Raw genomic sequence first — 12,192 nt, forward strand, 5'->3', positions numbered from 1 at the left:
GGGCATGAGGTTACACTGGAAAAGTGAGACAACGGCCAAGACCGAGGCGGCAGAATCTGGCTAACGAGATTGCATTTTTATTCTCAGGGCATCACGCAGCCACACTGTGCAGCAAGGTCAACTCAAGAGGGCCATGCAGGACATTCGTTATGTGCCTTGACAGGCCAGGCTGCCTGTGTGCAAGTCACAGCTCTGCCGCTTGAAAGCTGTGTGGCCTGGGGCAAGTCACTGAATCTCTCTGTGCCTTGAGACGTAGCCATTCTGCACAGACGAGTTTCCCCATCTGGGTAATGGAAACAGTAATGGCACTCACATGCCACGGGACTGCTCTGGAGACGACGTGACTTCACACACGAAGTGCCCAGAACAGTGCGTGGCTTTCGTCGGCTGCTGCTGCCACTGCTACCTGCACAGCCCTTCTGAGCCTCACCTCTCTCTCAAATGAGGTGACGACACCTCCCCTGCTATCTTGCAGATGATGATAAAGATCAAATAACGAAGCCTGGGTCTTCATATACCTGGGCATTTTAATCTCTGTAGACCACGAGGTCCTGAAAACAAGTCCAACAGCTTACTCGTTCAGGGAAGACCAGCAATCAGCATCAGTCAGTCAGTCAGTTCAGTCACTCAGTCGTGTCCGACTCTTTGCGACCCCCTGAATCGCAGCACGCCAGGCCTCCCTGTCCATCACCAACTCCCGGAGTTCACTCAGACTCGCGTCCATCAAGTCAGTGATGCCACCCAGCCATCTCATCCTCGGTCGTCCCCTTCTCCTCCTGCCCCCAATTCCTCCCAGCATCAGAGTCTTTTCCAATGAGTCAACTCTTCACATGAGGTGGCCAAAGTATTGGAGTTTCAGCTTCAGCATCACTCCTTCCAAAGAAATCCCAGGGCTGATCTCCTTCAGAATGGACTGGTTGGATCTCCTTGCAGTCCAAGGGACTCTCAAGAGTCTTCTCCAACACCACAGTTCTAAAGCATCAATTCTTCAGCGCTCAGCCTTCTTCACAGTCCAACTCTCACATCCATACATGACCACAGTAAAAACCATAGCCTTGATTAGATGGACCTTAGTAGGCAAAGTAATGTCTCTGCTTTTGAATATGCTATCTAGGTTGGTCATAACTTTTCTTCCAAGGAGTGAGCATCTTTTAATTTCATGGCTGCAATCACCATCTGCAGTGATTTTAGAGCCCCAAAAATAAAGTCTGACACTGTTTCCACTGTTTCCCCATCTATTTTCCATGAAGTGATGGGACCAGATGCCATGATCTTCGTGAGGTGGCGTATAGCTGGAATCAATAACATACTTCAGTGCATTTTTTAAAGACTGTGAAGGGCTGTACCCAGGAACACAGGACTGCTCTTAACATGGATACAAGAACCAATTTTAGAAACGTCCTTGACAGTTTTAGGCACTCCAGAGTGGAGAGCAAAGTGAAGGGAAGAGATCAAAGGCAAAACCAGCTTAGAGCTATGACAGTGCTGGAGCTAAAAAGGAATGAGGACCTGAAGCCAAAACATGCAACAGATGAGACACACCTGCCCCAGGGACCCAGAAAGGTCGAAGTGACCCATCTCTTTCCCAGTGTCCAGGTTCCCACCAGTGGTGTCTCTCCTGGCTGCCCACAAAGGTACTGAGTGAACTAAGCAGAAACTTTAACTAGCAGGAAAGTTAAACTGCAGCTAAAGGTGAGGAGTGATCAAGAAAATGAATTCAACTCTAATGAACAGAGCCTGGAATATCTCTGAGACAGACAAGTTGAGATTTCCAACAAAAAGCCCAAAACACAAGGCTGGTGCTTGAGAGAGCTGCCGTGGAGCCCCAGGGGTCAGAAGGCAGAGGATCTCAGGTGGAGGCCTGGGGGACACCAACATTTCAGAGTGGGGGAGTCAAGGGGAGCAGAAGGACAAAAAGAAGCTGGCCAAGGAGAAGGGACCAGCGTAAGCTAACGGGCCAACCAGGAGAGGGGACACCATGAAAGCTGACAGAAGGCGTCCCAGCAAGGAAGGAGCAGGTCACGATCCTGTGAGGTCACAGATAAAGGAGAGCATGCCAACAGTTTCAGAACAGAGATCACTGGAGACTCTTGGAAGAAAATTTTCAAAAAATAGAATGGGCATAAGTTTATTTTCAAGGACTTAAGTACAAGTAGGCAGCAAAGAAATGGAGAAGGTTATAACCCTTAAATAGGCTTCCCTGGCGGCTCGGATGGCTCAAGAATCCAATGTAGAAGACCTGGTTTCAGTCCCTGGGTCGGGAAGATCTCCTGGAGGAGGAAATGGCAAGCCACTCCAGTACTCTTGCCTGGGAAATCCCATGGACAGAGAAGCAGGCCTGGCGAGCTACAGTCCATGGGGTCGAGAAGAGTCGGACACCACTGAGCGGCTTTCACTGACTGATTGACTGATAACCTCTAAACAGTAATTCAGAGACGTGTTCTAAAATAATACACTGGCACCGGTGGAATCAAAATTAGCCCGAAGAACCCAAAATTTTATACTGGGTTTTATCACCATGGATTTAATTCTGCAAAAACTGAACTGATTTACAACCAAATCGAAAGACACTGTACCCTTAGTTTAGAAAGGCAGCTACATTTAATAACACAGTGACAAGAGTTCCAGACCAATATTCTTGGAAATTTAATGCACAGACAGTACCCCTGGGAGCTATTTAAAATGCAGATCCTGAAGCCACAGAGTCTTTGTCCTGGGAAGAGTGTACAGATGCTGCAATTCTAACAAGCTCCTGCGTAAAACCAATGCTCTTCATCCTTGGACCATAAACTTCCAATCGCCAGGCTCCAGGAAGACCACCAAAGAGAATTTGGTTATTGAAGCAGACAGACTGCCTAGCCATTACTAGATGACTACTTAGTAGATCACGAGCTTAAGGAAGCACACCATCTTCTGTTCAAGCAGGTCAAATAATATCTGTGTGCATGCTCACTCAGTCGTGTCCGACTCTTTCCAACCCCATGGACTGTAATCCACCAGGCTCTTCTGTCCATGGGATTTCCCAGGCAAGAATACTATAATGGGTTGCCATTTCCTTCTCCAGGGTATCTTCCCAACCCAAGGATTGAACCTGGGTCTTTTGCATTGGCAGGTGGATTCTTTACCACTGAGCAAACCTGGGAAGACCCAAGTAATATCTATTATTACGTCCCCAGTTTTCGGCTCGGTGGAAATGTCCCACAGTCTCCAACACTTGACAGTTCTACAGCAGTTCATAGACCTCACATGCTTTCCCACATTATATCTCATTTGCTCATCACAGGCCTTGTTTTCCACAGGGGGGGACACTGAGCACCAGAGAAGTCAGACTTTATGTTCTCACCATCAGAGGAAGCACTGGACTGGTAACCTGGGTTTTCCTGCCTTCCAGTCCAAAGCTCTCTCACTCAACCAGAGCTACTGATTAAAAAAAGTTCTTGAGGCTTTCCCCAATTGAGACAGTGGTGCTGACTGAGCAGCTGGGGGTTCTCTGCATCTCAGACTACAACCGTGCTCAGGGTCGGACAGATACAAATCATGTCAAACTCAGAAAAACTACTAACTGTGCACTTAGGTCTAAAAACCCCGTTCAAATCAGACTTATGACAAGGTTCAGGACATGAGTCCTCAAAATGTGGTGCATTCAGTATCTCAAGCTGAAGGAGTTAAAGAAAACAGCAGAAAGGGGAACGTCACTCTGACCTTCCCCCCAACCCCACCTTCTTTCCTGAAACAGGTCATAAACTCCCCTGCAGAGAGTACCATCCCTGTACCAGGAGGAGGGAAGACAACCTTCTCACCAAAGATGGGCAATTTTGGACTGAGAAACGCGCACACACACAGACCTTGTTTAACTCACCCTTATCTTCCCAGTTACTTCTTCACCATTTACTAACCCTAGTGCGAACCCCTTTGTCTTGTCACCTCTTTACAAATTTATTTTTCACCGTCCAAAGGATTTTAAAGCTTTGTGCTCTGGTCACTTTCATTTCTTGTGCGGGTTCTCAGGCACACACAAAAATTCCACAAAATGTGTATGCTCTTCTTTTGTTCATCTGTCCTTGTCATTTTAATTTTCAGTTCCAGCAAGGAACCCTAAGAGAACTGAGGGAAACTTTCTCTTCCCCTACACTTACTTAGACAATTTTCTTACAAATTGTACCGTCTTATGCAAAAGATATTTTACCATAAAATAGTAAGTGGATCTTGAAATATCTGACTTTCATATCAAGTCAACAGTTTTCAGGGAAAACATGTGGAAACTGTGACTACATGGGGAAATCAAGACAAAGCTACTAGCCTAATAACAGTCATTAAATAGAGTGGTTTATTTAGGTTGAATTGCTAAGAATTTCAACACTGCCAACTTTGCTATGTTGTCAGCACCTAAAGTCAAAAGGAACCATCCAGGCCTATTTTCACTCATGCAACTACACAGCAAATTCCCAAAGGAAATGGTAAGCATGAGAGCTCCATCTTTTAAATGTTTCCAACCAACAAACCAGACCACCACTCTACAAGTTAGTCACTGGGGATAATTCTGAGCTAGGAGACCAGAGCCACCATTGATGGGGTCGACTTGATCCAACAAGAGGGTCTGGTCAGATGGGCATGGAAAACAGGGTTTGCTCAGTTGCTCTTAAGTACTGTGCCAAGGGAATTACATCACTATGCCAAGGGCATGTCCTCCTTACGCCCAAGAAGCAAGAACACCAGCAGGCTCACACATGCCTCTGTTCCAAGACCCACCCAAAGGCATCCAAGAAAACATGACGGGAAGGATAGGTGCTTACGAGGCAGCAAATGCCAAGCCGGGGGAGTAGGAACGGACCATGCTCAGCAGACCTAAACCTCACAGACAGTGGGCAACACAGGCAGGCATGCTTCCCTGTAACTCAACAAAAGCAGAGGCTGCTCATAGGACAAAAGGTCAAAGAGGCGGGAGGAGTCAGGAGTTCCTCCAGCAATTTTACAAAAGAACTTGATATCCAAGAAGACCGGCTGGATCTTCTTACCCTGCACACCAGCTTTCAGCACTTCCCACCCCTCTCCTCACCCCCAGCTCTCTATATGCTAAATAACACCTGTAGAGCCCTGTGACCCAACACAGACAACACATGGGCACCCAACTAGGTTAGCCAGGAAAAAGGCTGCAAGACCAGCGTTACAAGTCCTCTTTGTAACATTTCCCCTACAAGCACCTACACTGATAAAGAAAGCCACCGAGACTTCACTGGAGATAAAAGGAGCTTTCCATCAATTTGGTGATAAAACCTATATTCTAGGATAATTACAAACTATATAAACTTGATGCCTAAGCACGACGGTGAAATGGGGCAGGACTGGAAAAAGCTTGTCAAGAAAGAACTTGTAGGGATCCCCGCATATCCTTCCTCTGAAATGACACACTAGGGATTAGGGATTTACATTGCTCTCACTGCATTCCTTCCTTATTCCAAGGAACCACCAGAGGATCAAATGAAGCAAAGAGCAGGAAAAACACCCTAGAGCTGTGGCTGGCAACCTCAGAAGCATATTTGATTCACTTGGAGAGCATTCAAGAAACCCTGGGGTTCAGGCCACACCTAAGTCCAACTGAATCAGACCCTCTAGGTGAGACCCAGGCATCAGCACTTTTATCTCCATAGAGAGGACTACAATGTACTGGAACCTCTGGTCTACAACAGTGCAAAAAGCAAAGGAGTTTTGATTACAGGATCAATTACAGCCCTTCCTAGGACACCATTTCTTCATCTGGTAAAAGGGAACAGGATTAATGAAGGGAGGAGTAAGGAACACTGTGTTATGTAAACCGAAGGCCAATCCAGGGCCATCAATTTAAAAAACTCTAAATCCAAACATCGGTGGAAGCACAGAAACTTACCAACATCATGGCAGCATAAAAACGACTCACACAGTCTTTCCTTCCTGCCCAGTACAAAAACTGGTCTGTTTTATCATAACAGTATCATACCACCAAATACCTAGCAGTTTTTACCATAAGGGAAAGAAAACCTTCAACCTGAAGAATATCCTTAATAAACTCAATCACATTTTATCCTCAATAACCAATCTCAGAAGAAGGTATTACTATCAATGAGAAGCATGAAAAACACAGAGGTCAAATATATAGCCCAAGTCCTAATTAGTGAACACTGGATTAAAATTTCTACCTGGTATATGAAGAGGTGACGGCTGTGCAATTCCGCGAACATGCAAACCACTAACACCTACACTTTAAATGGGTGACTTGTATGGCATCTGACCTATGTCTCAACAAAACTGTTTTTTAAAAAAGGCATGTGACAATTTCTGACCTACGCAATCTTGTTCGAAAGCCACTTAAAAATCAAGCATATGTGTGTGCATGCATGCTAACTCACTTCAATCGTGTCCAACTCTTTGCAACTGGACTGCAGCCTGCCAGGCTCCTCCGTCCATGGGATTCTCCAGGCAAGAATACTGGAGTGGGTTGCCATGCCCTCCTCCGGGGGGATCTTCCCAACACACGTATCGAACCCCCATCTTTTCTGTCTCCTGCATCGGCAGGCAGGTTCTTTACCACTAGCACCACCTGGGAAACCCACCAAGCATATACTGAGTGCCAACGCGTTCTATAGATACAAACCACTGGATTGGGAGGATACATATGTCCATAATTGTTAGTGTGTGAATTCTCATATGCAAATAGAACTCTTCTTAAGGCCTAGGAAGGTAAGGCAGAGACTCGGAGCACAGAATGCCAGGTTTCAAATCCAAGCTGCAGAGCTTATTCTCTCTACAACCACGAGGAAACTACTTAACCTCTCTGCAACTCAGTTTTCCCACCTGTAAAATGAGGACAAAAGCAGACCACAGCTGCTGCTTTGTATTATGAAGAGTAATGGAATTATTATTTGTAAAGTGCTTGGGAAAGTGCCTGGCACACAGTAAGTACTGTGGAAGTGGTTCTCAAAAATAAAAGTCTGGTTTAGTTACAAGACCAAAATAAAAGTCTGAAGAAAAAAGAGGCATCTAATTTCCCCTCCCAAGTCATCTCCCCTGCCCATAAACGCTACTCCCCAGTATGCTAAACTACCAGGCAGACAGTCTGGTGGACAGGGGAAGAGCACAGACTCTGGAGCCAGGCTGGCTGATCTGAACCCCAGCTTCTTTTTAATTCTCAGGTCTTAGGCCACTTACATCACCCCTTGGTGTCCAGAGTGTTCATCTATAAACCAGAAACGACAGTTTATAACATATAAGAACGTTAAAGGTCTTTAACAATTTTATTAATGCTTATATAATAGGTCTTGTGCTTAGTTGCTCAGTCATGTCTGACTCATTGCGACCCCGTGGACTGTAGCCGCCAGGCTCCTCTGTCCATGGGGATTCTCCAGGCAAGAATATTGGAGTGGGTTGCCATGCCCTCCTCCAGGGGATCTTCCCAACCCACAGATCAAATCCAGGTCTCCCGCACTGTAGGCGGATTCTTTACCAGCTGAGCCACAAGGGAAGCCCAAGTCACAGCCTATGTCTTCTGCAGGGGATCCTCCCAACCCAGGAATTGAACAGGGGTCTCCTGCATTGCAGGCGGATTCTCTACCAGCTGAGCTACCAGGGAAGCCCATTCAGTTCAGTCGCTCAGTCGTGTCCAACTCTTTGCGACCCCATGAATCACAGCACACCAGGCCTCCCTGTCCATCACCAACTCCCGGAGTTCACTCAGACTCGCGTCCATAGAGTCAGCGATGCCATCCAGCCATTTCATCCTCTGTCATCCCCTTCTTCTCCTGCCCCCAATCCCTCCCAGCATCAAAGTCTTTTCCAATGAGTCAACTCTTCACATGAGGTGGCATCTGGTCCCATCACTTCATGGGAAATAGATGGGGAAACAGTGGAAACAGTGTCAGACTTTATTTTGGGGGGCTTCAAAATCACTGCAGATGGTGACTGCAGCCATGAAATTAAAAGATGCTTACTCCTTGGAAGAAAAGTTATGACCAACCTAGACAGCATATTCAAAAGCAGAGACATTACTTTGCCAAAAAAGGTCCGTCTAGTCAAGGCTATGGTTTTTCCAGTAGTCATGTATGGATGTGAGAGTTGGACTGTGAAGAAGGCTGAGCGCCGAAGAATTGGTGTTTTTGAACTGTGGTGTTGGAGAAGACTCTTGAGAGTCCCTTGGACTGCAAGGAGATCCAACCAGTCCATTCTGAAGGAGATCAGCCCTGGGATTTCTTTGGAAAGAATGATGCTAAAGCTGAAACTCCAGTACTTTGGCCAATAACAGTCTTGTTAATGCTTATCATTAAGTCTTATTAACTCATTTAATAATGCTTTTCATTATTACCTCCCTTAATACTGATACTTGGGCTTCTCTTGTGGTTAAGAATCCAACCTGCCAATGCAGGAGACACGGGTTCCATCCCTGGTCCAGGAATCCTACATATTTCACGGCACCTAAGCTCTTGCACCACAACTAAAACCCACATGCCCTATCGCTCATGCCCTGCAACAAGGGAAGCCAGTGCAACGAGAAGCCGTGCACCTCAACGAAGAGTAGCCCCCGTTCACTGAAACTAGAGAAAGCCCAAGTGCAGCAACAAAGACCCAGTACAGACAAAAATAATTAATGAAATTTTTTTTTTTTAAAGAACCAAATCTCACATCTAGTAAACGGTGTCAGCTACTCTCCTATTTAATGTATTACCTGTTATCCCCTAAATGCAGCAGGTGCTCTCACTTCTCTGCCTTTCAGTTGCTGTTTCCTGTCCCTGGTGTGACCTCCCCTCTTCCTCCAACCACTCCTTCTGAACCACCACTACCTTGGAGAAGTCCTCCCTTCCCCGCCCCCCTCCCCCGGGAGGGAAACAGGCTCCTTCTCTGATGCTCCTATTAGCTTTTGTTATGGCACTATCCTTACTTGGGCCAATAATCAAAAAAATTAAGAATAAGTAAGTGGTCAAGTGATCAACAAATTGCTAGGTGTGGCTAAATTCATCCAGAAAATATCAAATTGGCTTAAATATTCAAATGATTCACCACAGTGAGTGCTGGAATTCACCTACAAGTATTGAGTTTCAGATTCTGGGCCCAATTTCTTAGACACTCCATTGAGATGAGATTCTCTCCCTAGACAGGCTCCTCAAGTTTTAAGAGGGGATGTCAATCCCATCCCTATATAAGATTGCTAAGTCTATGGATTTGTGTTCAATATGGAATATCTGTGCTCCAAGAAAAAGCAAAGAGCATGGCCTTTAACAGGCTGCACAGCCCTGCCTAGTAGTGAACAAAATCAAGGAGCGTCCAAAGGTAACAAATAAGGGGCATTCCTGGCTAAGGCGGACCAGCACAGCTCACCTGGAGACCTTTTAAGACTACAATTAGGCCTCCATAGTGGCTCAGATGGTAAAGAATCTGCCTGCAATGCAGGAGACCCGGGTTCAATGCCTGGGTTGGGAAGATCCCTTGGAGAAGGGAATGGCAACCCATTCCAGTATTCTTGCCTGGAGAATTCCATGGACAGAGGAGTCTGGCGGTCTACAGTCCATGCGGTTGCAGGGTCAGAAATGACTGAGCAACTAACACACACACACACACACACACACACACACACACACAAAGACTACATTTACTGCACTGCTCTTGTGCTAGAATGAGAGACACTGTAAGAAATGGCCTTATGGAATCCACAAACATGTGTTTGTGGTTATGAGGTAGTTTTGAATGCAGTTTGCGCACTGCTTATAAAAAGAGATGGGGAGAAACTGCCCTCAGAGAGCAGAAAAAGGGGACCTCTCTCCCAAGTAACTGACCTCACTGATCACTTCCTCTTTGCTTTGGCTGCTAGAAGGTTCAGTCACCTCTAGCAAGTACCTACATCCTTTTTGTCTATTAACCTTACTCCTTGTTTCATCTTACTTTGCCTTCTTTCTGTTTTTCTCATCTACTCTGACTTGATTTTGACATGTCTTGTTGGTTTATAAATATATGTATATATGATGTCAGCCATAAGAAATCCTTAAAAGAGGCAAGTTTAGATGAATAAATAAATAAAAACACAAGTTCGCAAAGAGTAAAAATGAAATGATTCATTTTCCCTGACTCGCACTACTTGGCTAAAATTCAACTGCCCTTATTGATATGATGTGACAGTTTAATAAAAATACAGCCCCAAAGTTAAGCCTGTTTCCAGGTCATTTATTTTATTTCATACTAGTGAATCAGTATTATACTCCATCTACATGCCCACTCCTCCATTTAAATTCCTCACTCTATCTCCAAATTAAGTAAAATTATTTAATTCATCTACAGAAGCAAAAGTCAAGTATGGGTATCTACTCCCGCCTACTCTCCTGAAAGAGGTGACCTGGAGGGAACATAATTGTTCCCTGGTACTCTGATTGCACGTAAATTTAATGCAAAGAAAAGGTCAAAAGTTGTTAGGTTGGAAAGGGCTAAATGTAGGCTCCAAAAATGAATCCCAGTGGTTCTCAGAGAATCTACCTAAAACAGTTGTATATGTACATGTGTTTGCTCATGTATACTCAGAGTGCCCTTCTTAGGATGGAACCTGGAGTAATTACAGAAAAGAAAAGGGCCACTCAGGCCACATAATCTAGGAACACCGAAAAGCCTGCAGAGTTGGGGAGGCCTGGAGAAACTTCAGTCATAGAACAGCATTTAAATATATTTGTCTGCTTACAATTTCCATTGCAAATGTGATTAGTTTGCACAAATAAATAGGAATATGATGTGTTGGCCATGTTTTCCTCTTGAGGGTTATCACAGAGTTTTGATTAAGGACAAATGTCTGAAATGTTGGGTATATTTAAGTTCACGGCACTTAAAATGAGCTAGGAAGTTGTATAGGCTTGATTAAAGGGCTGCCTTCGTGAACTTAAAATTAAAAGCAATAAACTCCAATGAGTCAAGTGATTGGGACTAAATACGGTATTCTGCCAAAAAAGTTGAAATGGAGTCCAAAGAGACTGAAATGGTGCCCAGGTTTCAAGAAACGGTGAAAGAGGAAAGGTCAAGCTGTCGGAGTTGCCTTTCTCTGGGTTAGTGAATGAGTACCATTACGCAGAACTCCTTTTAAGTAGAACTTCACAGGAGTTACAGGCTCGCAGGACAATCTGTTTTGTCATTTCTATAAAGAAGCCTCTCAAACGCTCAGAGGCCGGTGTGTTAAGTGTTGTCAGATGCTCAGAGCAGAGAGAAGGATGAGAAGTGGGGGCGTGGGGAGGGGAGGTACTCCGGAGTTTTTATGCACACGCGCGCCGGCCAACTGCAACAGTCTCCAAAACGGAAGTCAAGGTGACTTCCCCAGCCGCGGGAGGGCGGAGCCTTTGAAACCTAATAGGATCATGCTTCGGCGCCGGCGGTGCCCCCGGGAAGCAGCTCGGGTCAGCAACAACCGGGGTCACGAGCAGGAGCGCGCTGGGGTGGCCGAGGGGACCTGCTGACCCGGAGCCCTCTCCCACCCCGGGACGCCATCGCGCCCGCTCTTCACCGGCTCAGCCCGCCGCGCGCCCGCCAGGCACCGACTCCCAGTCCCGGCCAAGTGGGAGGGTCCAGCCGGCAAAGTTTCCGCTGCAAGGCCGGGCCCTCGGGCCCTGGGCCCCGCAATCGCCGCTTGTGCTGGCCGGGAGGGACGGCGACCTCCGTCCTCCCGCTGCTGCAAGGTGGAACAGCCGCCGTGCGCCCCTTTCTGTTTCCTTTCCCTGTTGCACCAACCGAGCACGAGAACGCCAGGGCCCCTCGCGGCCCCCGGCCGACGCTTACCTTGGCGGCCGCCATGCTTCGCCCTGGGTGCGGGCAGCTGCGGGCTGCAGGACGCTCTCACTGGCTCGCCGGCGCTGCGGACCTGGGCGGCTCACTTCCCGTCCCGACGGCGGCGAGGGCGGCGATACAGCCCGGCAGCGTGCGCGCCCGGCCTGCTTCCCCACGCCCTCCTGCCGGCGCGGGTCATGCGGGCGCTGCCAGCCCATTGGCTGGGCCTGGCCGGGGCTGCCGGGGCGCGCGTGATCCGGACGGCCTCTGCCCTGCTGCGGGGCGGGCCCGGGTCTGGGGGCGGCGGACTGGCCCCGCGCACGTGACCCCGGCTGCGCTGTCCAGCAGGGCGACCTCTGCAGCGGGGGGCCGGCAGGCGGTGGCGGGGTTCACGACGGACTTTTGCGAGCAGGTGGCCTCGCGAGGGAAGCAGTT

General features: G+C 47.3%; 1 protein-coding gene across 3 annotated transcripts in view; it reads right to left on the reverse strand.

Moving 5' to 3' along the window:
- SLC25A13 (solute carrier family 25 member 13) overlaps positions 1-11,900 on the reverse strand; it is a 229,996-nt gene extending 218,096 nt beyond the window's left edge. For all 3 annotated transcript variants that reach the window (XM_052638583.1, XM_052638584.1, XM_052638582.1), the window contains exon 1: positions 11,770-11,900. In XM_052638583.1, coding sequence (XP_052494543.1) covers positions 11,770-11,784 — 15 coding nt within the window. In that variant the 5' untranslated portion in view covers positions 11,785-11,900. The remainder of the gene's footprint in view (positions 1-11,769) is intronic.
- Between the last annotated feature and the right edge of the window lie 292 nt (positions 11,901-12,192).

The sequence above is a fragment of the Budorcas taxicolor genome, chromosome 4, assembly GCF_023091745.1.
Source record: "Budorcas taxicolor isolate Tak-1 chromosome 4, Takin1.1, whole genome shotgun sequence".
NCBI lineage: Eukaryota > Metazoa > Chordata > Mammalia > Artiodactyla > Bovidae > Budorcas > Budorcas taxicolor.